Consider the following 24,791-nt stretch of genomic DNA (forward strand, 5'->3'; position numbering starts at 1 on the left):
CTATCTTATCGGCCCAGCTGGTTCTGCCAAAGTCGGACTCGGAGGCGCCGCTCCCCGCACACATCGATTCCTCACTCGCACAAGTCAATTCACCCCAGCCATCGCCCACCATGCCGCAACCATTGAACTCCAAGGACCAGTCCTTGTTCCGTCAAGTGGTTCGCAACTTCGAGCAGAAGCAATACAAGAAAGGTCCCGCCTCCCCGCTCCCTCAATCGTCCCGCCTCAGCTAACACCGTTTTCATCACGATAGGCATTAAAACGGCAGACCAAGTTCTTCGCAAGAACCCCAAGCATGGCGACACACAGGCGATGAAGGCTCTGATCATGAGTCATCTGGGTCAGTTGGAAGAGGCTTTCGTGCTGGCTAAGGAGGCTCTGCGAAATGACATGAAGTCGCACATTTGCTGGCACGTGTACGGCCTGCTATACCGACAAGAGAAGAACTTCGACGAGGCGATCAAGGCTTACCGTTTCGCCTTGCGACTGGATCCCGAATCCCAGCCCATTCAGCGGGATCTGGCGCTCCTTCAGATGCAGATGCGCGATTTCCAGGGATATATCCAGAGCCGCAGCTCTATGCTTCAGGCGCGCCCGGGTTTGCGCCAAAATTGGACCGCATTGGCGATCGCTCATCACCTGTCCGGAGATTTGGAGGAGGCGGAGAAAGTCTTGACCACCTACGAAGACACCCTGAAGGATGGCGTCCCACCAGTTGCCGATATGGAGCACTCTGAGGCTTGCCTATATAAAAATACGATCATCGCGGAGACAGGCAACCTGGAACGAGCCCTGGAGCATTTGGAGAAAATTGGCTACCGGTGTACCGATGTGCTTGCCGTGATGGAATTGAAGGCAGACTATCTCCTGCGACTTGGCCGCAAATCAGAGGCCGAAGAGGCGTACACTGCTTTGTTGGAACGAAACCCTGAGAATTCAGTTTACTACAACGGCTTAATTCAAGCAAAGGAGATCCCGGAGACTGATCACAAAGCACTGAAGGCTTTGTATGATGAATGGGTGAAGAAGAACCCTCGCGGTGATGCGGCTCGCCGTATTCCTCTCGACTTCTTAGAAGGGGAAGATTTCAAGCAGGCCGTCGATACCTATCTGCAGCGCATGCTGAAGAAGGGTGTCCCCTCGCTGTTTGCGAACATCAAGTTCTTGTACTCCAACTCTGCCAAGCGCGATGTAGTGCAGTCATTGGTGGAGGGATATGTCTCTGGCAAGGCTGGTTCGCAGGCGAACGGCTCTGCGGAAGGCAAGGAAGATAACAACGAGTTCCTGGCATCCACCTACTACTTCTTGGCCCTGCATTACACCTATGAGCTGAGCCAGAACCTCACAAAGGCCATGGAGAATGTTGACAAAGCAATCGAATTGTCACCCAAGGCTGTTGAGTACCAGTTGGCCAAGGCGCGTATCTGGAAGCACCATGGAAACCCTGTTAAGGCAGCGGATGAAATGGAGAAAGCTCGTCTCCTTGATGAGAAGGATCGTTATATCAACACTAAGGCTGCCAAGTACCGCCTTCGCAACAACGAAAATGAGAAGGGTCTGGATCTCATGAGCAAGTTCACCCGCAACGAGACCGTGGGAGGAACATTGGGTGATCTTCACGAAATGCAATGTGTTTGGTTCTTGACAGAGGATGCGGAAGCGTTCCTGCGTCAGAAGAAGCTGGGCCTTGCGCTCAAGCGTTTCCACTCGGTCTTCAACATCTTCGAAACTTGGCAAGAGGACCAGTTCGACTTCCACAGCTTCTCCCTTAGGAAGGGAATGGTCAGAGCCTATGTGGACATGGTTCGCTGGGAAGACCGCCTGCGCGAGCACCCCTTCTATACCAGAATCGCTCTTGGTGCCACCAAGGCATACTTGCTTCTCAATGACCAGCCCGATCTTGCCCATGGACCCATCGCAAACGGTCCCAACGGCACTGAGGTTTCGGAGGAAGATCGCAAGAAGGCTCTCAAGAAGGCCAAGAAGGAACAGCAACGCCTTGAGAAAATCGAGTCTGATAAGCGTGAGGCCAGAAAGGCAGCCGCTGCCAATGCCAAGAGCCAAAGCGTGGACGGAGAGGTCAAGAAGGAGGACGCTGATCCCCTTGGAAACACCCTGGTGCAAACAAAGGATGCGCTCAAGGATGCTCTGAAGTTCTTGGCGCCGCTACTCGAGCTCAATGCGCAGAATATTGAGGCTCAATGCCTGGGTTTCGAGGTTTATATCAGACAAAGTATGTTTGAATCCCGCTCTCCTGACATTCAAAAACTTATACTAATTCGATGCGTCAACAGACAAATACCTACCCGCTTTGAAGTGTCTCACAGCCGCTAATGCCATTGATCCCTCAAACCCTACCCTTCACCTCCAGCTCCTGCAATTCCGCAAGAAAATCGACGGCCTTACCGATTCCCTGCCCGCCCAAACCGGAGAAGTCATCGGCACGGAATTTGAGAAGCTCCTTCCCAAGTCCCAGAACCTTGAGGAATGGAACGAGTCTTTCCTGTCCGCCAACAAGGACAGTGTCGCGCACATTCAGGCCGCTTTGTCAGGCCGTCAGCTCTTGAATCCTGACTCGAAGGCTCAGTGTGAGAAGGATCTCTTGGCCTCCCTGGACTCTCCCGCCGTCACCATTGAAGAGGCCGTCGCTGCTCTTGAGTTGCTCAGCAAGTGGGGTAGCGAGCAGACTGCCTACGCGGAGAAGGCTAGCAAGAAGTGGCCCGAGTCGTCAGTCTTTCAGTTGAACTGATTGCGTCTCGAGCCAGCGACCATCTTGATCACGGACCATCAAGGCCACCTTTTTTGATCGTCGCTTGTCATAACGACCTTGGCTCGAAGCGTGGCTACATTGATGGAATCGGTGGCTGGTATAAACATGCCACTCAGCTAGATATTGAATGATGGAGGATATCTCGTCGAAAAAGAGAAATAGAAACAGTCTTGAAATCTACACCTTTGAAATGTACCTCAAAAAATTCCAAAATACGCAAATGAATGGATGATGTTTAAAGTACTACTAGTATACGATAGAAAGAAGGATGACTACCTACCTAGGTAGGTAGTAGTACTACTAGTAAGTTTTCCAAGGGATATTATCACCGTGAATGTTCGTAGTTATTAATTTTTGAAAATTCTCGGAATTCTTCCAAGTCTAGAATGCACATGTGATGTACACGCAAAGTAAAAAAAGAAAAACACAACAAAAGCGCCTCTAATATACAAACCGAAGAGGGAGGATGGATATGCAAGTGACAGAAAACGTGAGATCTCCCCATACAAGGGGAGTTTGGGACAAAAAACACCCGCAACCATCTATGTATACACATAAAATTCAGACTCATTGATGCTGTTTTCACGCACCCTCTTCGCCATCAAGGTTACCCAAGATGGGTTTGCGGCGGATAGTTTCATCATCTTCGCCATAGCCGTAGTTGATCCACATGCTTCTCCAGAAGGGGATAGGCGCAGGACGCTCTTGGCCGAGAATGTATTCCTTTTCCTCGGCGATGCGCTGTGAGCGAGCCTCATCTTCGGCGGAGATGAGGGAGTGTTTCATACGCGAGGAAATGCGCGAGTCTAGAACAACGTCATTGAGCCAGACGCGCTCCCGGTCATCATCGGTTGGTTTGTGGACAGAACTGTGCCATTCTTTCTCTTCCTTCGCCAGAACAGTCTGCTGCTCGTGGTTGCCGTGGGGCAGTTCTGCAACGGAGTCATCGGGCGAAGAGGAAGCGGCTCCGAGCTCGGAATCAAAAGTGGGGGTTTCTTCACAGTAAGGTCGAGCGGCGGAGGCCAGGACAATGCTGGCAACATCACGACCAATGCTCTCAGCGAGGTAACGTTGGGTGACGTAGCGATACATACGGATAGGGGTGTTCGTGAAGCCTAGGATGTGAGGGAACTCAATGGGGATGGAGCTGTCGAGAGACTGGGGGAGAGTGGAGGGAAGTTGAGCAGTAGGGTAATCGGCGGTGGTAATATGGGCGGGCTTAGGGCCGGTAGGCTTAGAGGGCTTTTCCTTCTCTTCCTGCTCGGCCTTGGACTCCTCTGTCTTGGTGTCATCAATCTTGAGATCTTCGAGCTTGGCGACTTGGCCATTGTTAGCCTCATCGGGCTTGGTCTCGGGAGTTTCTTGGTTGTCGGATGGCGGAGGGCTAGGCTGGTCGCCCCCGGCAATGTCCTTCATGGTTTCTTCTGCACCTTCTGGAACAGCAACTGGCTCTTCGACAGGAGCAGGTGGTGGCGGATCAAGAGGTCCCAACCAACCCTCGTGCAATCCACGGACATATTCCTTCCAGGTGTGTCGGCCAATCACCAAATCACCCTTGGGGCCGGGTTCGTCGGTCACGCCCATCTGCTCTCGCGCAGCTAAAACAACAGTCTCCACGCTCGGCTCCTCCACGACGGTGGTCTGCTCGCCGGCCTTTCTCCGGATTTTGCGAATTTGCTCCGCTGTACCGGCGCGCACTTCTCCCTCCCGACGTCCCTCGATCACGTTATAATCCAAAGCCGCGGCGGTCAAGATCGGCTTGACATATTCCTTGAAATGATCACGGGCGACACGCAGACCATCACCGGGGGGAGCGGCAAGGTAGACAGTCAGTTTCCGGCGCATTTGGTGCACATCTAGAGGCTCGTTTGCAATATGAGCCACGAGATCACACCACTTCTGTTGAGCGCGTCGCTTCTCACGGCGGTCGTAGACAATTGCGGTGGTCAAGGATCCGGTGATGGTGAGGAAAATCATCCAGTTTCGCGAGGGGAGTTTAAAGCGGATGTTGGGCAGGCCTATTGGAATTGATCATGTCAGTGGTCATGATTAGGGTCATGGATTATGGGGTTGTTCCAGAACAATCAAGAGGACCTCAACATACCCATCATTTTGAAGACCGGGTTAGGTGGCTTGGGAGCAGCCGCAGGCTTGCCTGCAGGGGCTGTTGAGGCTGAAGAGTCGGCCATTGTCAACTTGAATCGGAAGACAATCGCACTCTCTCGAAAAGTTTGGGAGGCTCGTAGACTTGCAAACTTCGGGGAGAGTCGCAGCATCCCGAAAAAAGTCGGGCCCAAGATGATCCGGCGTCACGTGAACTCTAGAGAGACTAAACGATAGACTGCACTCTACGCTCTAGTTATAGAATACATAGAATACATAGATCATGAAGTACACTCGCATTTGATTGAGGTTCCTCTCTTCGTCTGAGCTCCTTGAGCTCACTTTTTGTTCCATCAAGGCTACTAGTAGTTTGATTGACTTATGTACTTGTGTATTCACAGCCCACTATACATAGATAGGTACTCCATACTAAATCTGGTGTTCTCCAACTTTCCCGTGAACAAAAGTCCTATAGAAATTGCAGACCCAGCTGGTTTGGAATGTATCCTGGCTCCCACTCTGTACCAATAACATCGTCAACATCCCCATGAACGTTTTTGACGGGAATGTTCAGCACGAGGGGTTCGCGGCTACGTGTATCCACTGGGCCCAGCCGATCCAGGGCCGATCCGAGGGACGGCATACGATACAATGTACAATGCAAAAGGAAGAAGTCAAGGAGAGAATTGTAACAGGCCGTAACACCACAGGGGACCACATTCGGTTTCAGCCTTCTAGTCAAGAGAACTTGATGTTTGATTAGGGGTGGATTGAAGAAGTGGATTGTCTTTGCCTCCTGAGACCGCTTCTTTGCTCCCCGCCTTTCTCCTTTCCCTTTGCCCATTCCCATTCCCATTCCAATCCCATCATCCACTTTCTATTTCTCCAACAAACAACCCCCCTCCCCTCCCTTCCGTCTGTCGACTCCCCTCCCCCACCCCCGATTTATCGGGAGCCCAGACTATCAAGATGGATCCCAACAACAACAATCGTCAGAATAACAACATGAATTACGGCTACAATGACCGCAACTACAATGCGGCCAACAGCCGCGCCTATCCCACTACCCCCTCCGCCTTTCCCCAACCCATCTATCAGACTCAGGGGGCTCAGGAATATGTCGACCCCGCCAATCCGGCCTATTCTCAGGGTTATTTTATGACCAACCCTTACCCTCCTCAGACACAACAACAGTACGCTCAGCAACAGCAGTATGCGCAGCAGCAACAGCAGCAACAGCAACAGCAAGGCCTGCAGTCACCCCAGCCCGCCTATCAAAATCGGATGGGTTACCCCCCCAGCGATGGGACCAATGGTCTCATCCAGCAATTTTCGAACCAGGATCTGAACGCCAATCGTGGCAATTTCTTCGGTCGGGCGAACTCCCCCGCTGCTGCCCAGCGCCCTCGTACTGCGGGCGGTTCGCCTGCTGGTCCCGCGCAGGCAGCACACCTGGCTCCCCCGGTGCCTCGCAGCCCTCGGCCCCCGTCGGAGAATGAGGAGCTCCAGCGTTTCTCGGATAGATACTCGGAGAATGTGCACAAGCGGGGCAAGGCCGCAAAGGAACTGGTGACCGTCTTCTTCCACGAGAACATCGAGCGTGCCCGTGATCGCAACATGCGGTACGTATTATAGCTTTGTTGAAAGCCACTGTTTGATCAGAGTAGCTGACATTGACTTTCTCTTCCTTGTATAGCTCCGTGGACCTTGACAAGACACTCCGCGACCCGGCTGTCGTGAGTGACAAGAAACGCCAGGATGCCGAGACAATCTCGAAGCGGGAATCGGATTTCCTTCGGTTCCTCCGAACTAAGGAGACCCCTCAGAACTTCCAAACCATCAAGATTATCGGAAAGGGTGCTTTTGGTGAGGTGAAGCTGGTGCAACGCAAGACCGATGGCAAGATTTATGCCCTGAAGTCGTTAATCAAGACGGAAATGTTCAAGAAGGACCAGTTGGCGCACGTTCGTGCTGAGCGTGATATCTTGGCGGACTCGAAGGATAACCCTTGGTTGGTGAAGCTGCACGCTTCCTTCCAAGATTCAGCTTACCTCTACTTGCTCATGGAGTTCTTGCCCGGTGGTGATCTGATGACCATGCTGATCAAATATGAAATCTTCTCGGAGGATATCACCCGATTTTACATGGCCGAGGTCGTGATGGCCATTGAAGCTGTCCACAAGCTCGGCTTCCTTCACCGGTATGTAGTTTGATACATGCTCTCTAATGTCGCAAGAGAAACTTGTCCATATTTTTTGCAGCCACCGTGGATCTTATGCTAACGAAACACGATAGTGATATCAAACCTGACAACATCCTTCTCGACCGCGGCGGTCACGTCAAGCTTACAGATTTCGGTCTTTCAACCGGTGGAAAGAAGACCCACGACAATGCCTATTATCAAAACCTGTTGAAGAACTCAACATCAAAGGATCGCAACCGCAACTCCGGCTACTTCAACGATGCTATCAACTTGACAGTCTCCAACCGTGGCCAAATCAACACTTGGAGAAAGTCTCGTCGCGCGATGGCCTACTCTACTGTCGGAACTCCCGATTATATTGCCCCCGAAATCTTTAACGGACAGGGATATACTTATCTTTGTGATTGGTGGTCTGTCGGTGCTATTATGTTCGAGTGTCTTGTTGGCTGGCCACCATTCTGCGCTGAGGATACCACCGATACTTACCGCAAGATTGTGAACTGGCGTGAATGTCTTTACTTCCCTGATGAGCTGGTTCTCTCCCGTGAATCCGAGTCTTTAATTAGAAGGTATGTTTCCCCCTCCCTATCCGAAAATCGAATGACCGAACTCGAACTCACCTTTATTTTAATAGCTTCTTGTGTGACCCCGAGCACCGTATTGGAAGCGACGGCGGCCAGCACGGCGGCGCAACTCAGATCAAGAACCACCCCTTCTTCCGCGGCGTTGTATGGGAACAACTGCGGGCCATCCGTGCCCCATTCGAACCCCGACTCAGCTCCAACATCGACGTTTCGTACTTCCCAATCGACGAAATCCCCCAGGAAGACACCAGTGCTATTCACCGCGCCCAGGCTCGTGCCATGCCCGAGTCACAGGAGGCAGAGATGAGTTTGCCGTTTATCGGATATACCTACAAGGCTTTCAACGCCTTCCAAGCCTCCTAAAGCTTCAGTATGCAGAAAACATAGCTGGTCAGCGCGTTGTATAGGAAGGCGCAAGAAGCAGGCGGGGCCTGTATCTACTTCTGTACCAGCATGGACCCGGGCTGCTTGAGGCTTGGGCGTTTTCATCTCTCCGCCACGAATCGTCATTCAGCATATCAGCGCGATGTTTTCCGAGTCATGACCCGAGCGCTGTCTTTTGATTTTAGTTCGGGATATCTAGCCCATCTTTTTATCATTCCGATATATCTCACGTCGGGGCCGAAAAGGGCTTGTTGAGAACTTGAAGTATCACATATTCGTCCTTATTCGCATTTCAGATCTCGATTTGCATATCATAGTCTGAAAAAACAAAAAGATCTGTCCATTGTTTACATATTATCGCTTTAGTCATAGATCATGATGAAGCTGACTTGCCACTTCTGCCTAGACGGTGTTAGCCGTCCAGGCTGGTAAGGTTGGCATTTATTGAATTGGGATTCCCATTTGCAAAGAAACTTTGGAATGTAAATCAACCATGATGTTTGATGCATTCCCCACGTCTCAACATTGCTCTGGTGCTTAGTAGAAGATATTCGGCTTCGAAAACTTGAATGGTTGTCATCAATCAATGTCAAATTGTATGCAGTTGCTCAAGTATCATAGAAATTATCAACAGGAATTATCCCCAAACGCCAGTTCTCCATTTCCCACAATAGACATGGCCAGATTCAGCCTTTGGAGCCAGACGGCAAAACAGAAGCAAAAGATAAAAAGTCGTCCTCACATCTGCATAGGCGCCAAACCAGGCACACCACTGAACCGCTCCTCACGCTCAGTCTTAAACATAATTTGCACCCAGAATTGCTTGCTATCCTCATCAAACCAAGTCCAATATTTCCCCTCCTCCCGGCGATCAACCTCACGAGCCTGCAGCTTGAACGCGCAGGTCTGGTATGGCTCAGCAGCCACAACCAGATATTGGTAGTCATTATTGGGCTCCTCGATCTTCTGCTCGTACGCGGACATGAATCGCACGCGCGGCACAACACCCGGCGTGATCTCCTGGAACTGCAACTGGAAAAGCAGCCCCATTTGGCGGGTCAATGGGTCGCGGACCTTGGTGATCTTGTATCCGGGCCGACCGATTTTGATAGTCTGTTTCTTGACCTGCACGCCCATAGCTCCGGGCATGGATGAAGGGTCTTGATTCTTTCCCTCGCGTTGTTCGCGTGCGGCTCGGCGGGCGAGGTTCGTCGAATGCTTGCGCCCCTGCGTGTGGGCGAGGTAGGAGCCGTCATTTTGGTGGACGGTTAGACAGAGTCGGCACTCGAAGCTTCCGACGTGGTTTTTGAAGAAGTAGGGGTCTTTGTCGAGGTCGATTGATTCCAGCGCGAGCTTGCGCAGGCGCTCGCGACGGTCGGCGTTGGTTGCGGACTGAGAGGCGACACCTCCGCCGCCGAATTTGGAGCCTGCTCGGTTCTGGGAGACGTCAGTATCAGTAGCTTCGTGGTATGAATAATCATGTAGATCCAGGACATAGAACTATAACGTACCTGGTAATCCATCCTGGCGTGGCGTTCTCGTGATCTGTCGAAGAGTTGCGGAGGGCAAATCTGCGTGGATCGAGATAGACGTGGTTAGGTAAGCGGATTACGGCCCAGGAGAGGTACACACCTTCAATGTTCTGCAATAGTTGACGGATCCGAAATTACGACAAGCTGCTAGAAGGACTTTTACTTTTGAGTCAGATGGATCACTCGCTTGTGGGCCAGCGTCGGTCCTTTGATGGCCAGCTGTGCACCATCCGCTACGTGGGCAGTGTCCAAGGCACCGCTGGCGACTGGTTAGGCGTTGAATGGGACGACGCAACTCGAGGAAAACATGCGGGGGAACATAAAGGAGTCCGTTATTTCACTTGTACGTCTATTCCTGTCTTTCATGATTGGAAATACTGTATTTAACCTCTTCTATAGGCAAAAGCAAATACCCCACGGCGGGGTCTTTCGTCCGTCCCTCAAGGCCATCAGATCCGCCTAGAAGTTTTCTGGAGGGACTGCGTGAAAAATACGCCTCTGAATCTGAGCAGGACCTTTCACAAGAAGGCAACCCAAATGGAGCTTCCTCTAAAAGGCTCATTGAGATTAGTGGCAAGGTTGTTGAAGAAGTCGGCTTCGACAAGATCCGCAAACAGCTTGCGGAATTGCAAGAACTGCGGATTGTGCTACTAGATGGCCTACTAATTTCCGGGGTTCTATCATCTTATGACCAACCGGAGGATCAAGTTGATCAGTTTGTCCAAAATATTGCAGCCACTTGCCCGCAAATTACAGAGCTGGACCTCAGCCGCAGTTTGTTGACCAGCTGGCGTCACGTTTGGCAGATTTGCAGCCAGCTTAAGAAGCTGAGAAAGTTGAAAGTGAAGTGAGCTTCATTACCTTCGCATATACTATGTGCCTACATTTGATAGAAGCTAACTACTATCGCAGCGGCAACCGATTCCATCCTTTGGAAGATGGCTTTGTCTTCGAAGGGGTCACTGAGCTTCATCTGGAAGAGACATTATTGAGTTGGGACGAGGTACGGAGTTGAAAGTATCTTTCCACGTATAGAACCAAAACTCACGATATGAATTTAGATTGTAGAAGTTGCATCACGATTCCCAGCTCTGAAATCCCTCACGGCTTCAGGCAACCAACTCTCTACGATATCTCGACCACTATCTGGGAACATCACCAAGCTCGTCCTGGAGAATAATGATTTCACTTCTTTATCAGAAATCCGCAATCTGGCGAAATACTCGACCCTGGAACATCTATCACTACGAGGAAACAACGTCAGTACCATCAATTCTGATAACGATACCATTGCAGACTTCCACTTCTCAAAATCCCTGCACTCACTCGACCTATCTCGCAACAACATTCCCTCGTGGTCCTTCCTCAACAACCTCTCAATCATGTTTCCAGCTGTCGCAACCCTCCGCATATCTGGAAACCCTCTTTACGACCTTTCTCCGCTTCCGCCCGCCGTCGCAGCAGCAACCTCTACCATGAGTGCCTCCAAACCAATGACGGTCGACGAAGGCTTCATGCTCACTCTATCCCGCTTCCCACCTTCCCTCTGCGTTCTAAACTTTAGCGTTATCTCGCCGCAAGACCGCTCGAATGCAGAGATGTATTACCTTTCACTGATCGGAAAGGAATTATCCGCTACGACCGCCGCAGAAGAAGAACCCGTCCTCGCCGCTCACCCACGCTACGCCGAGCTGTGCGATCTATACGGCGAGCCAACAATCACAAGGGCCGTCATTGGTGATGCCTCAGGGGGAAGAGTGATTCATCCGAGATCCGTTGCGGCGGGATTAGTAAAAATGGTATTCCGTTTACATAAAAAGCCAGGCAAATCAGACCCGGAGACTCAAGTGAAAGAGATCCCCTCATCTCTTGATTCATACCAAGTGAAGGCGCTAGTATCCCGGCTTTTTGGGCTTGAGCCATACGGGTTCAAGCTTATCTGGGAAACGGACGAATTTGACCCTGTGGAGAAAACGACAGTAGACGATGGTGTGGCGGACTGGAATGAGGATAGTGATGGCGAGATGCATGTATCTGATAAGGCGTCTGCTTCGGCTGATACGAGTCGGTTCATGCGAAGAGAGGTGGAGTTGTCGGAATCAACAAGGGATATTGGCTACCTGTTCCAAGGCGAAACGGGAGAGGTTAGAATTAGAGTAGAAGTGCCACCTTCATAGTAGATCAATTATTTTTGCACACTGGCATCTCTCGTCGGAGAGAACTACATTGGTATAGAATACGAGACTTAGATTTCAGAAAATCTTATATTTTCTATTCAAGTAGGTAACCGTTAAGCATAGATGCGTGGGCTATCTAACTGGATTGTTAGATGCCACGGGGTATGAAGCTCCCCGACAAGCGAGGGAGATATGCACGAAAAATACAAACCTTCGTCTGGGAAAGAAGCAAAGGTGAGAAAACGCCGAAGGACTTTGCTCGCTCATCGCCCATTTCCTCAACCCCCGGTATAGAAGCAACTGCAAAAATCACATCATCCAAAATGAAAACTGAAAACGCCTGGGCCATGATGCTTTTTGAATCTCGAGTAGGTTTCGAGCGAGGACGCAAAGGAGAAAAAGTACAAGAAAGGGCTCTAGGTGGCTATAGAGCTGTGGATGGGTTCCATCAAAAGAGGAGGAAGGGGATTAGAAGAGACCACCGCATCAAATTGATCATTCGCGAGCAGCCCACCAAGAACGAACTGCCATGCAGCAGATTCGCTTGTAGATCTGCGTGGTGCCCTTGCCTTCGGCTTCCTCCTCAATGAACTTTTGGGCAACGAAGAGCCGGGTACCTGCCTCCTTCTCGGTTGTGTAGCCAACCTTGGGCAGACTATTAGGGAAATCTGCCCATCGTTGGCCCAGGTGTCGTGCGATGGCGATGGAATAGATAATATCTCGGTTTTCATATGTGTCCAGCAGTTGGCGACAACGTCCGAGTGTGTCATCGATTTGCTTGGCCGAGCTTGCTTCGTTATCGTGAAGCGTGAGAAATTCGCCGAGCTCGCCCCAGAAATCCAATTGGCGTTGCAAGAACTGGTCTGGGGGGTTCGGCGGGGTGGCAGCATCCATTCCCATCGCCCTTGACAAGGAGTTTTGCTCGAGGTGGCTCCAACTCAAGAGGGCTTCCATTGCGTTTAGACGAGCTGTCGTGGCGACCAAGTTCCAGTCCTGACCGTATTGGCCATTCTCTGAATTCGGCACCTGACGACATAGCACCATGCTCCTCCAGATGATTGAAGCTTCGAAGCTCTCGAGACGAGCCACAATATTTCCGTCGCCGAGATTCCAGTCGTTAAATGCGTTTATCAAGGCCGAATAATCAGCCATGAGCTGTGCATCGGCCATGAGAACAGGAAGCGCCTTTTCTGAGTACCATCGGACCTCTAGGAGCTTGTCGATCGCAGGGGCGTATGTTGCGAGGAAGACGGCTTGGATTTCCTCAAGTCGACCGGGAGGAAGCGACCCAATAGGATGAGGAGGTGGAGGTGCAATACCTCTTAAGGACATCAAGTCATTGAGGCTGAGGTTTTTGGCTGTTTGTATAACTCATGTTAGCTGCGTCCCAACCAATACAGAGCGATAAACTTTGAAAGTGGAGGGGAGAAAAATCGCATCGACAGTTCAAGCGCACCTTTGTACGTAGGCTCCTGGACCTGGTGGCCATGGTCATTCGAGTTTTGCATATTTATTTGGGGTGGTGGGTTGTTTGGTGGAAGAGAGGACTCAAGGGAAGCTCCGTGGTCAGGTTGATCAGTTGAAGTGCTGGGTGATTCAGAGTGAAGAGAAGGAGCAAATGGTTGTGAGGACGCTGGCATATAACCAGGGGGCGCTGAAGGATACGATGGTGTCGAAGGGGCAGGAGGGCCTTGAGGATTGACGACCAGTGACGGTGGAGGATTCGGAGCTGGCTGGATGGCCGAGGGAGTGGATGCTTGAGGCCTGAAGACCGGGTCGTAGCCTAAACACTCGCGCTTGCTTTTCACGCAATTTCTGCACACTGGATGACCTTCGTCGCACTGTGAAAAATTAGTTGATGACCTAGAAGTATACCGGCGCAAAAGGGGGGGCGAGTCGTGGGTTGAGCGGGAGATAAAATAGACGATGGCGGGGTCTGCGGGCACAAGCGAGACTTCCCCCCCGCGAACTGCGCGCAGCGTGCAAAAACTCAACGCATCACATACCTTAATTCTTCGTTTGCGACAGGTCAAACATCCAGTTTTCGTCCGTCGCTTGACCTCCTTCTTGTGCCTCCCACCCGACAGAATTTTATTCGGATCCCCAGGCATGGGATATCCCATCTGGTTCGAGTTCATGCCCGGCTGCGACACATTGGACGGATAGCCAGTCATATACTGTCCCATAGATGACATCGGAGGCATGTTGGAGGGCATTGGAGAACCAATTGGTGCCTGCGGTACTTGCCCATGTTGTCCCTGGCCATTATTCCCGGGGTTTGCGTTCACAGAAGAAAATCCCCCTTGGTTATGATACATATCAGAACTCTGCTGCTGTTGATAATTCTGTGGCGGTTGGGATTGAAATTGGTGCTGAGCCTGAGCCTGAGATTGCTGATGTCCATCATATTGCTGTTGTGGTCCAGGGCTTTGTGTGTACTGGTATGTACCATTGGATTGCGTTTGGTAATGGTTCGAGCCATTTGCAGAGCCCGACTGCTGGCCCATGTGGTCGTGATGCGTTGAGTGCTCAACAGTATGGTCGTGATCGTGATCGTCAAAATGGCTGTCATCAAATGTATGATGCTCGTCCATGGTCGGGATATCGGTACCAATAGCGGGCAAAGAAGAGTCTAGCGAGGGGAGTGTTGTGTCGATAGCTGGCAGCGATAGGTCTGGGGCCGCAGAAGATCCCACAGAGGGAAGGGCCGAATCGAAAGAAGGTAATCCAGTATCATCAAAGGAATCGGTGCCTTCCAGGCCCGTCGTGTCCATTGGTGGGAGGGACGATTCAATTGAAGGAGTGACATTCGGGACGTCCATAGCCTGACCAGCCTCTTCTTTAACGTTGCTGAGATCCGTCTGCTGGTCTGCGGTTGTATCCAACTGTGCGACTTCCACCTGGGGCTCATTCACCGGGGCTGAATGTTGATCTGGATTTGGCGGGGCCGTTGTCTCCCCTTCAAACGGATTTTCAGCATGTGCGGCAGGTTGGCTGGTATCTGTAGTTGGCGCATTTGGTTCGGTCGGCGGATTCGCTGGATCTCCAGGATTGGTATCTGTCGGTTCTGCCATATTCGGCTGATTTATCTCCGCAGCGATGTAGCGGGTTCTCTCGTTGCGTTGCGCGCAAAATTGTAGGATGAAAGCCCCGTTCAAGACAGGCCAAGTTTCGAGGTCAAAGGTCGAGTGTTTTGTTGCTGAGCAAAGGCAGCACACCAATTCGATCGGGATGGGACGTAAGAATCATTTATCTGCTGTAGTCTTGTAAGAGTACTGTTAGCAAAACTCTTGACTAGAATCTCTCGCGGCGGGCAGGGCAAGTCATTGTCAGAGGCAGAGGGTAGAATATGAAGAAGCACGCGATCGTATCGGAAATAGGCAGATTAATGGCCAGGGGACTCCTTGGGGTCTCGCAGGAATCAATGCTTCGCAGTCCAGCGTCTATCGGTGGGTTGCGATGTGCCAGAATCCTCAATCTACTGACACCGCTAAAACTGCACCAAAAGCTCCCAGGTTTGCAATCTTTCAGTAGTGAGAATCTGGCAATAACAAACAAGTGCCCTGGTAGACCCATTTTCTCCCTTCCCTGCGATCATGTCGGCCGACCGAGTTTTGCCAGTCGCATTCTTCCTGCGAAGACCCGACGACGTCTCCCCGCCCGCGCTTTCCCCCGACCGAAGACCCAACCTTTCAGAGGCAGCGAAGGGGGCAAAAAGGACCAGCGATAGGATGGACTCGATTGCGAAACTGCCGAAGAGGGGAATCCGAGACACCTGCGCGCGGGTGGGAAAGAATGCGCTCCGAGGGACAGGATGGGGTTTGGCTAGGCTGGAGGAAAGCGCGATTGCTCTTAAATGGAACACACTCACCGTATTGAATGCCCTCTGGGGGAGGTAGAAGTGATATAGGGAAAATAGAGGGGCTGTTGCTGGGAAACTCGGCAGTCCGGGGCTCGGTGGCAGGTTGGAAGAGATGCGCGAAGTTGGAGCGAACTAAAGGAGCTTTCCTTTCCGGCGATCCAAAGACTCCGCTTCGATGCCGAAAAAAAAAATTGGAGTGGCAAGTCTATAACTCCAGGTACGAAAGCTACTATATAAATAATACATATAATTTGTAAAATAATCAGATTAAATATCCAAAGGAGATAAGTATACATCGAATTTTGGGCGGAGGATTCTCTCATATTTAAAATCACTGTCATATGGTCTACTAATACTACCCAAACTAAGGTGGTTGGACAAGACCCCACTAGACAACCAGTTGATTGATCTGAACACCTCAGGTTGAATTCACCTTCTTTTTGTGCAGGGGCTGGACGAAAATACTGGTCCATGAGCTTTCATCTGAAAGGCTAGATCATTCGGCGATGGCCGATGTAACGACCCTCGAGTTGAGAGTCTCATTCCGATCCTAGTTGGCAACAAGAATTCTGCGAGTCAACGTCTCGATCGATTATGTGATGGAGACTGCTCTTTTGATGATAAATGTTCGCTTTCGACGGCACATTCGCTATTGGTAGCAGTAATAAGCCATCTCAGTTCTGCAAGCCGGCAGGCTCTTCCTAAGAATGTGGGGTTGGGAGACAAGTGGAATCAAGCGCGTCAATATTTCCGATAGTATCATGGGACAGATATCATTTTCTCATGACCTTGGGCTTGCGTTTCTTGAAAGCAAACCCAGTCGCCTCTTCACCTGGTGGCTTTTCGTCCTTCGGTGCCTCAGAACCGACCTCGGGCGTTTCAGCCTTCACGTCTGATGGCTTGTCAGCCTCTGGAGCTGCCGATTCTGACACCCCATCCTCTTTTGCGAGGGCAGCAGGTTTCAACTTTTTCCCTTCGGGCTCAGTATCGGCAGATGTGTTTTGAGGCCTTTTAAATTCCTTGTTAGAGGATAACAAGGCATCTAGATCGTCGTCTTCTTCATCTTGTTCTCCAGGGTATGTCCTCAATTTTGAACCCCAGCCGAGGCTCGTAGTTTTCCCAGGAGCGTGCTCGTCGACCTCTTCCTCTTCCCCATCGCCCTCGTGTTTGCGTTTGCGAACTCCAATGGACTTGCTAGCTCCCTCGAGGCCTTCAGCGGCGATATTTGTTTCTGAGAGTGTCTGCCACTCGCCAACTAAAGACATCTCCGCACGGTACTCCTGGGGGATTGCAACACCCATTTCTGCCAATTGTGACATCTGTTTCTTTCGATCCTCTAAGCTGGCCGATCTGTCGCTAGGCTTTGGTGCCGGCCCTGCTGTGTGTGTCGGGGAGGCATCCTTAGCCGTCGAGGATCCGCCCCCGACAGCCTGTCGTAATCTTTCAACTTCGCTCTTCGCCCGTTGGCTTTCTCTTTGTTGAATTTCGTTATTCTTGTGGATATCCCGTAAAAACCGCTTTAGGCTGCCTTGGTGTTTCGGGCTAGCTTCATGTTGGGTCTTTTCGAAGGGCGTGTCGCGAATAAAGATCTTGCACTGCTTGCACCAGTGGCGGGGCTATGGGGAGGAAGACTTGTCAGTCATTTACATAATTAGAGACAAGTATGGAGTGGTACTCACCGCTGACTTCCAGTATTCGGCCATGGCAGACTTTCTGTGGGTGATTGTTGTGGTTGGCGCAAAGTAGACCACCGAGCCCGACTTTGGGGAGATGTCCGATAAGATCAGAAATCGATCTAGCCCCGATGCGGCAATTACCTTGCCATTCGTCGAATGCCAGAACAATGATGAAATTCAACGTATTCATTTCTTTCTGGTGTTTTCGTTTTCTCAATATTATTGGAATTTCAAATTCAGGTACGTTATATTACGATACTAGCTTTATTTAGTTTATTCCACTTCTCTCCGACCGTGACTCCGCCTTTAGCATATCCCGTCGCACTGGTAGCTCACTGGAGACTCGGATGATCTATAATCGTCATTTCAATTTATCTTGCTCTGGAACCGGGCTCTTGAGCTTCCCTGTCTCAATACCAAGGCGAACATTTGCAATCGCCCACTCTTCCATTGCGGCCATGGTCTGTGATATCATTAGCATCTAAGGTTCTACATGAGAGGTCTAGCTCAACTCACCTCGACGGTATAAGTACCCATATGAGGCACGAGCATAACATTTGGGTTGCGGATGAGGCCAGGATGGACCTTAGGCTCTTCCTCGAATACATCGAGGCCGGCAGAAAGAACCTTGCCACTATCCAGGGCTTCCACAAGGGCCGCCTCATCCATGACAGCGCCGCGAGCAGAGTTCACGACAACAACCCCATCCTTCATCTTAGCAAACTCGGCTTTGCCAATGATATGATGGGTGTTTTTCTTAAAACGGTCAGTAGACATATTTCGAAGCGCAAATCAAGGGCCTTGAATTACTCACATTCAAAGGAAGGTTCAGGCTTAGCACGTCGCTGGTCGACAGCAACTCATCAAAAGTCACATATTGAGCTCCGCCTGAGAGTTCATCGTTCAATGGGCGGCGATTGTGATAAACCACCTTCATTCCAAATGCTTCGGCCTTCTTCTTCAAATTGCGTCCGATGCCTCCCATACCCAAAATACCCAATACCTTGCCTTCAGGATCATGGCCAAGGGCTGGGGCAGGCTTCCCAATCCATTTACCCTCACGTAAAGCCTGCATACCAATGTTGAAATTTCGTAGGGCTCCAATGATGAGGAACATTGTCGTGTCGGCGGTGGCATCATCTACCGCGGTGGGGACATTCGAGACATGAATAGGAGGACTGCGAGCGCTGCATGCATGGACATCGACTGAGTCGTAGCCAGCTCCTAAATAAGGCAACATTTAGACAGGAACGACACCAAATGTTTCGGTTAAAGTCAGTCATAAAAACTTACCACAATGCGCAAGATACTCTAGGGATTTTGGCAGCACGTTCACAAGCTCTTCGTCGATAGGGCCAGTCACCTTGGCTGAGGCGAAAGTACGATAGGCCGCCACAACTCCATCAAGCTTTCCGTCGCGACATTCTTGGAGGAACTCTGTGCGGTTCTTCGCGGTTGGCTGAACTAGCTCACCCAATTCACTCAGTGCTTCCCATGACTTTTGCGCGCTATTGTGGCTATCGTTAGCTCCGGCCCATTTAGAAATCTCCTTCTATACCTAGGTACGCACTGGGCAATCTCTCCTAGGAGAAGAATCTTGGGCTTGGTGTCATTAGATCCCATATTGACTAGGCGGTACTGGAATGGCCTTTGTTCAAGAAACTCATGGATGTTAGCTTCCGAGTCAAGTTCTGCCAGGTACCAATGTTGGATGTTCGTTTCAAGAAGTTCCCTCAGGGATGGCCCTTTCAGCACCAGATACTAGGTCAATTGCTTATATGTGCCTGGGCAAGAACAAGCCAATGTTTTCCGAATCCTCTTGGGCAGGATAAAATTCAAATTAAATAGGCATATTTCTGGGTCGCGCACGACTCACCGGCGAAACTGAGATCGGGAGTGTCCGACTATAGTGGAAAAGAAAGTCTTCAGGTGCAGTCGTCTATTGAGTATAATAGTATATCTCGGCTGGTACACGGCGAACTTCAAGTTGCTAAGAGAGAGATTGCGAAGGGGAATCAAGATAACTCCAACCATAAGAGTCATTAGTAAAAGATACGAGACATCGGCCGAGAAGAAATGCCCCACGCAGAGTTTATGTTATCGGAGAGTTCCCCGCATGGTAGTAGATTCCACCTCGGAGCGATGCGCGCGAATGAGATGCCCTGATTGAAGGCACTAGGACTAATGTGGCGAAAATAAGACGGCCCTTAAACAAAAATTTCTCGAACAGGTAGGCAAGGCAACGAGTTGAATTCAATTATATATGGGCTTGACTAACTCGGTACTGCGAGATATTGCGACCCGAAATGGGAGGGTGCTGGCAGTTAGCAGAATAGAAACTCGACGTATTTCTAGGAACACGAATGAAGGTTCTAACTTCTTAATAGTATACTGCTATAATCAAAAGGGAAGGTTGTTCCGGACTATATCAGTTCGTCGAATACTGCAGAGCACGTCCAGTTCCGATCATAATGTACAAGCCAAATAGAACTCAGCTATCAATCGCATTCATACTTCAACGAGAACGCGAGTCCAATCAAATTTCCTCCAGCGTTTTCTAAATCCATCTATTCTTCGATCACTGCCCCGCTGCCAGCGGCCTTGCCGCTTGATAACATCCGGGGCAACGTCAAGCATACCTCCAATTACTTCCCGAGCAAACAAATCTCCACGAGGCCAACGGTTCTCATCTTCGACGATATGACCCAGACCACCATCAAGCTCGAACCAGACATGGAAGTAAGGCATTTCCTTCACCAGGGTTCGACGGAATGCAGATCTTCCTAGGCCTTGCTTGGATTTTGCCAGAGTATCAATAAGCTTGCGGTGCTGGGACCATTCAGACTCAGCGCTTAAGATAGCCTCTTTGAAGAATGCCGGTGATGTCTCGCCGAGGCTGTATGGCAGAGGAACCACCTCCATTGATGCGTGACGCTTTCGCTGAGGCTGAGCAGCGTTCTCGTAAAAGATAACATCTCGGCCTTGGTCATGGTACATGCGTGTCAAACTCTTCATGAAATTACGGATCTCCTCCCATTCGTCGTCGTCGCATTCCATCAAGTTCGTCCGGTGCTGAATCGGGACAATTGTGGCACCGCCTTCACTAATTTCAGGCTCCGTTGGAAGCGTGAGGAAAACTCTAGTCGCTAGGGAAACGACGGGTGCAACAGGTGGCGTGTTGGTGTCTTCGTGGTGGCAGAGTGGGCAATTATCCAGGATCCGGTTCATCTTGCGGAAGTCGTTGATGGTTGTGTTCTTGAGATCAATCTCAGATTTGTGCACTCTCTTTGCCAGCTTGGAAGCATTGTCGTCCATATACTCAAGATCGTTCTAAATAGAGGTTAGAGAGATGTAAAGGGGCATGGGATTAGTCGTGCCGCAACTTACCACAAACTTGGAATCGCGCGAAATGCGATCCGCCAAACGCGAACCCTCTCCACCAAATTGACCTCGGGTCTTGCGTTCCTCGCGAACCATATCTTCAATGGTCATGTCGTCGTTTGCTTCCACTTGCCCTCTCTCACGACCGCGTTTCGTATCGACTACTTTGACTTCATTTCTGGTACCAGCCAGCATGCGGTTTTCCTTGACACCAAGAACCACCACGTCCGATTCTTTTCGATTGGCCATAGCAGCTGCGGTCGTATTGTATTGTTCTTCGAGTTCAGCCGCTTCCGGAGCCTTCTTCAACTTCGCTTTCATCATTTGGGCTTTCAGGCGATTTAATGCCGTGAGATCCAATGGCCGTGTGACGCTGGACGGAAGCTCGGTCTCCATTTTTTGGCCCTGTGTCAATGTCTCGGGTTCTTCCACTGAGCCATGCGCATGTCTTGCTGAGCCACTGTGGGACTGCTTCTCGAGCTTTCGTTCTTGGAATAATTCCCCGCTTGGTTTCTCTTTGCCCACATAGGATTCACCATACATCTTACGGCGATCCACCTCGGTTTCTTCTTCTCTAGCATCATCAAATGAGCGCAGATCCCCGAAACGTTCCACTGCAACTTCATCCACGGTCCTGCCGCTGGACTCAGCTTCTCTGTAGACACCCTTGAGTTTGGTCATCCTCCATTGGGAGCCTGAGTCCCCGAATGTGTAGTCGACCTCATGCTGCGCAGGTTCCTCATTGATATCCTCGAGCGCTTTTCCTTCCTTGAGGTCGCGGAGGTGATTATTGAGCTCCTTGTCGTGAATCTTCAGCTCATAGTCCGCCGAGAGCATTTTCGGCTTCGTAGGTTCTTCTGATCGTTTGGGGTCCGGTCGGTGAACATAATCGATGTCAAGAGCTGAAGGTGCTTCCATCCAAGAGTCTCGCTTCAGCTGGTTAGGCTCGTTCTCAGTGGCGGTGGTAGGCGTAGCAGGTTCTTCGTCATCCCTGCTGGAGTCCTTGTGTCGACGCTTATGATCGCGATCATGAGAATCTCCATGGTCAGTCGAGTGACGTGAGCGCTTGCTTCGGTGGCTATCATCGTCTTGACGTCGAGATTCACGGTCGCGGGATCGAGATGAGTGTCGTCGATGATGGCTGGAACGGTGGTGGTGTCTCGAGCGCTCTTTGCTGCGGTCGCGGTCACGGTCGCGATGATCTCGGTGACGTCGCTCCTTGTCACTCTTTTCTCGGCGCTTGTCTTGATCCTGGGCCAGAGACTTCTCAAAATCTTCTAGCGTCATTGTGTTTGCTGGTGCTGGGGAGGAGGTTAGCTAGAGGTTAGCAGAAAAAAGAGAGCTCAAGTCGAATGACGTTTGGCCGCGCCGGGCGGTCCCAGCGCAGATCTTCGGGTTCCCCGCGACCAAAGAATTTCACAAAAAAAAGTTCACCCACTTCACTTCACTTCATTTCACCCTGTGCAAGTCTACGAACCTGACTTTGCCACGACGAATTTCCCTATCGTCTCAACCTTCATTTCGTTCACCTCGAAATAAATACCGCTACAGCATGGCGTCTCCAGCAGTCTCTGTCGTCTGCATAGGCATGGCAGGTAAGGCAATGAAGATACTCCCCATGCTACCTCAGATAGTGAAATCGGATTATTGACCTATCCTTATTCGTTTAGGCTCGGGAAAGACAACATTCATGCAGAGAATCAACTCCCATTTACATTCCAAAAACACGGTTCCATACGTCGTAAACCTTGACCCCGCCGTGCATTCAGTTCCCTTCGAGAGCAACATCGATATCCGAGACTCGATCAACTACAAGGAGGTCATGAAGCAGTACAATCTTGGTCCGAATGGTGGTATCTTGACTTCTTTGAATCTCTTCGCCACCAAGGTTGACCAGATCATTGCGCTGCTCGAAAAGCGCACCGCACCCAACCCCGAAAACCCCACCGCAAAGCCAATCGAACATATCTTGATCGATACACCGGGTCAAATCGAAGTATTTGTGTGGAGTGCGTCCGGAAGCATTCTACTCGAGACACTCGCTTCGTCTTTCCCAACCGTCATCGCATACATCATCGATACCCCGCGGGCCAGTTCGACAAGCACTTTCATGAGCAACATGCTATATGCGTGCAGTATCCTTTATAAGACCAAACTACCAATGATTCTGGTATTTAACAAGACCGATGTGAAGGACGCTGAGTTTGCTAAGGAGTGGATGACCGACTTCGACAAATTCCAAGAGGCTCTGCGAAAGGAAGAGGAAGCCGGCGCCTTCGGAACGGAAGGTGGTGTCGGTGGGTTTGGAGCTGGTAGCGGATACATGGGCTCGCTCTTGAACAGTATGAGCTTGATGCTAGAGGAGTTTTATCGACACCTCAGTGTTGTCGGTGTTAGCTCTATGACCGGCGACGGTGTCGACGAGTTCTTCGAGGCTGTGGAAACAAAGCGCCAAGAGTTCGAGCGTGACTATAAGCCCGAGCTTGAGCGCAAGAAGCAGGAGCGGGAAGAAAGCAAGGCCAATCAACGAGACATCGAGTTGGGCAAACTTATGAAAGACATGAATGTCAATAGCTCGGGCCGTAGAGAACGCAAGGGCCCTGAGACTGGTCCGGAAACTGTCAGCGAGGCTGAGGATGAAGAAGAGGATGAGCTTATCAAGCGGGGTCTTGCCTATGGCGAAGACGATAGCGATGATGATTACGCTGAGGCTGCTGCTGGGGACGATGATGGTCTCTCCCAGCGCTACCAGGATGCTCTCTCAAACACTCAGAGTGCCCCCTCGGATCAAGATAACAGCTTCACGAGATATCTGCGGGCTAGCAGTATGAACCAGCAGTGATTGCTTTTTTTTTCCGAAGAGGAGTTACAACATTGGCTTTGGAGTTGGCGGCTGTCATTTATGAAATCATTATACTTCCTTTTTCTCTATCTATGCATCTCATGTAGAAATCACTACGTGATCCATGGTTCTCTCATATTAATAAGAACTTGAATGGCAAGACTTCTATGCGAATATTCTTATCCCCCCCCCCGATCATTCCGAGTCCGAATACGTCTTGGGACTCTATCACAATCTCTAAAACATCTCTTCATTATGTGAAATTAATATATATTGTAGCTGATATATCAAGTGTCCAAAGCTACTATGGGATTACTAGGTTTGCATACGAACAGTTCATATATAACTAGGCTGGTTTATACATAGATTTGTTGCAACTCGGGACTGCTAGCGAGGCAAACCCGATGACGTCACTTCAATTTTGGGCAAGTCACGGCAATTTGTCGCCAGGCAGCAGACTCGGAGCTTCCCTGGCACCGATATCAACACCCCCAAAGCCTGACCAGTTGTGAAAGTCTCAACTTCCGATCAAAAATCATGGATGTAAGTTGTCACCGGCTCTACCCCCAAACATTCTACGAGCCAAAGCATCGTTAGCCTTGATGTATTTGCTAAGATGACATCTACAGGTCTTTCATGCCTACACATATTCAACGGCTGGATGGCTTTCATTGCAAGGCCTGACTTTGCTAGTGGGCCCACGTATGATTGTAGCTTTACTGCTCGACGAGGCCAGATCTGAATCCTGTACAATCAACTCAAAAAATCCTCCCAACGTGAATCGCCTTGCTAATTCTCTGAAAGTGATCGAGGTTTACTTTGCCCGCTGCCTTGGAATGAGTCTTTTGACTATCGCAGTATTAACGGTGATGCTAACGGGCTCGATTCCGCTCAATGCCACCATTGCCGAGCCTGTGTCAACCGACGAGTCGGATCCCAAGGCCCCGTATGCTCTACCAACTCTGATGGTCACTTCGGTGTTTCATGCTGCGTCTGCATTTTATGTGTACACATGGTACGTCACCGGGGGCCAGGGAGCTTTTGCTTTGGCGGTTCTGGGGAATTCCATTCTTGCGTCCATCGGCCTGTGGTGTTTGCTCTTCGCTACTAGTAATGGAAGGATTAGTCGGAGAACCGGGGCAGACAAGAGAACTACTGGCTTTCCGTTTGCGAATTCCGAGGCAGCCAAGAAACATGCAGGCAAGAAAGGCCTCTGAATGGGCTTTCCTATCACTAGCAATCTAGGTTCGACATTTGGAAGATACCAGGAAGGCAAA

The 24,791-nt window shown here is 50.5% G+C and overlaps 11 protein-coding genes across 11 annotated transcripts; 6 read left to right on the forward strand and 5 right to left on the reverse strand.

The window, feature by feature from the left end:
• Positions 1–110: 110 nt before the first annotated feature.
• N7533_005825 (peptide alpha-N-acetyltransferase complex A subunit NAT1) lies at positions 111–2,749 on the forward strand (the record flags this gene model as incomplete). The annotated part of the gene is made up of 4 exons (XM_057102475.1): positions 111–192; positions 254–1,134; positions 1,186–2,233; positions 2,295–2,749. The coding sequence occupies 4 exons, from the start codon at positions 111–113 to the stop codon at positions 2,747–2,749; spliced, it is 2,466 nt and encodes an 821-aa protein (XP_056962105.1).
• Positions 2,750–3,352: 603 nt separating this feature from the next.
• On the reverse strand, positions 3,353–4,959 carry N7533_005826 (Tim22-complex subunit TIM54; the record flags this gene model as incomplete). Its single annotated transcript, XM_057102476.1, has 2 exons — positions 3,353–4,788; positions 4,875–4,959. 2 exons carry the CDS (start codon positions 4,957–4,959, stop codon positions 3,353–3,355), a joined length of 1,521 nt encoding a protein of 506 aa, XP_056962106.1.
• An 883-nt stretch (positions 4,960–5,842) lies between these two features.
• On the forward strand, positions 5,843–8,023 carry N7533_005827 (serine/threonine protein kinase CBK1; the record flags this gene model as incomplete). The annotated part of the gene is made up of 4 exons (XM_057102477.1): positions 5,843–6,495; positions 6,570–7,073; positions 7,169–7,645; positions 7,711–8,023. The coding sequence occupies 4 exons, from the start codon at positions 5,843–5,845 to the stop codon at positions 8,021–8,023; spliced, it is 1,947 nt and encodes a 648-aa protein (XP_056962107.1).
• A 759-nt stretch (positions 8,024–8,782) lies between these two features.
• N7533_005828 (spliceosome assembly protein PRP11) lies at positions 8,783–9,567 on the reverse strand (the record flags this gene model as incomplete). Its single annotated transcript, XM_057102478.1, has 2 exons — positions 8,783–9,481; positions 9,556–9,567. 2 exons carry the CDS (start codon positions 9,565–9,567, stop codon positions 8,783–8,785), a joined length of 711 nt encoding a protein of 236 aa, XP_056962108.1.
• Positions 9,568–9,750: 183 nt separating this feature from the next.
• On the forward strand, positions 9,751–11,753 carry N7533_005829 (uncharacterized protein; the record flags this gene model as incomplete). Its single annotated transcript, XM_057102479.1, has 4 exons — positions 9,751–9,919; positions 9,976–10,423; positions 10,489–10,579; positions 10,638–11,753. The coding sequence occupies 4 exons, from the start codon at positions 9,751–9,753 to the stop codon at positions 11,751–11,753; spliced, it is 1,824 nt and encodes a 607-aa protein (XP_056962109.1).
• A 495-nt stretch (positions 11,754–12,248) lies between these two features.
• On the reverse strand, positions 12,249–14,827 carry N7533_005830 (putative C6 finger domain protein; the record flags this gene model as incomplete). The annotated part of the gene is made up of 3 exons (XM_057102480.1): positions 12,249–13,111; positions 13,210–13,594; positions 13,760–14,827. The coding sequence occupies 3 exons, from the start codon at positions 14,825–14,827 to the stop codon at positions 12,249–12,251; spliced, it is 2,316 nt and encodes a 771-aa protein (XP_056962110.1).
• A 522-nt stretch (positions 14,828–15,349) lies between these two features.
• N7533_005831 (uncharacterized protein) lies at positions 15,350–15,652 on the forward strand (the record flags this gene model as incomplete). The annotated part of the gene is made up of 1 exon (XM_057102481.1): positions 15,350–15,652. One exon carries the CDS (start codon positions 15,350–15,352, stop codon positions 15,650–15,652), a length of 303 nt encoding a protein of 100 aa, XP_056962111.1.
• A 736-nt stretch (positions 15,653–16,388) lies between these two features.
• Positions 16,389–18,914, reverse strand: N7533_005832 (uncharacterized protein; the record flags this gene model as incomplete). The annotated part of the gene is made up of 7 exons (XM_057102482.1): positions 16,389–17,231; positions 17,295–17,375; positions 17,680–17,754; positions 17,808–18,047; positions 18,106–18,515; positions 18,585–18,799; positions 18,862–18,914. 7 exons carry the CDS (start codon positions 18,912–18,914, stop codon positions 16,389–16,391), a joined length of 1,917 nt encoding a protein of 638 aa, XP_056962112.1.
• An 885-nt stretch (positions 18,915–19,799) lies between these two features.
• Positions 19,800–21,959, reverse strand: N7533_005833 (putative cell cycle control protein (Cwf19); the record flags this gene model as incomplete). Its single annotated transcript, XM_057102483.1, has 2 exons — positions 19,800–20,621; positions 20,679–21,959. 2 exons carry the CDS (start codon positions 21,957–21,959, stop codon positions 19,800–19,802), a joined length of 2,103 nt encoding a protein of 700 aa, XP_056962113.1.
• A 265-nt stretch (positions 21,960–22,224) lies between these two features.
• On the forward strand, positions 22,225–23,514 carry N7533_005834 (putative ATP binding protein; the record flags this gene model as incomplete). The annotated part of the gene is made up of 2 exons (XM_057102484.1): positions 22,225–22,267; positions 22,343–23,514. The coding sequence occupies 2 exons, from the start codon at positions 22,225–22,227 to the stop codon at positions 23,512–23,514; spliced, it is 1,215 nt and encodes a 404-aa protein (XP_056962114.1).
• A 537-nt stretch (positions 23,515–24,051) lies between these two features.
• On the forward strand, positions 24,052–24,731 carry N7533_005835 (uncharacterized protein; the record flags this gene model as incomplete). Its single annotated transcript, XM_057102485.1, has 2 exons — positions 24,052–24,057; positions 24,144–24,731. The coding sequence occupies 2 exons, from the start codon at positions 24,052–24,054 to the stop codon at positions 24,729–24,731; spliced, it is 594 nt and encodes a 197-aa protein (XP_056962115.1).
• Positions 24,732–24,791: the final 60 nt, after the last annotated feature.

The sequence above is a fragment of the Penicillium manginii genome (assembly GCF_028828005.1).
Source record: "Penicillium manginii strain IBT 31320 chromosome Unknown utg000004l:1.0-7231830.0:1.0-7236170.0, whole genome shotgun sequence".
Lineage (NCBI taxonomy): Eukaryota > Fungi > Ascomycota > Eurotiomycetes > Eurotiales > Aspergillaceae > Penicillium > Penicillium manginii.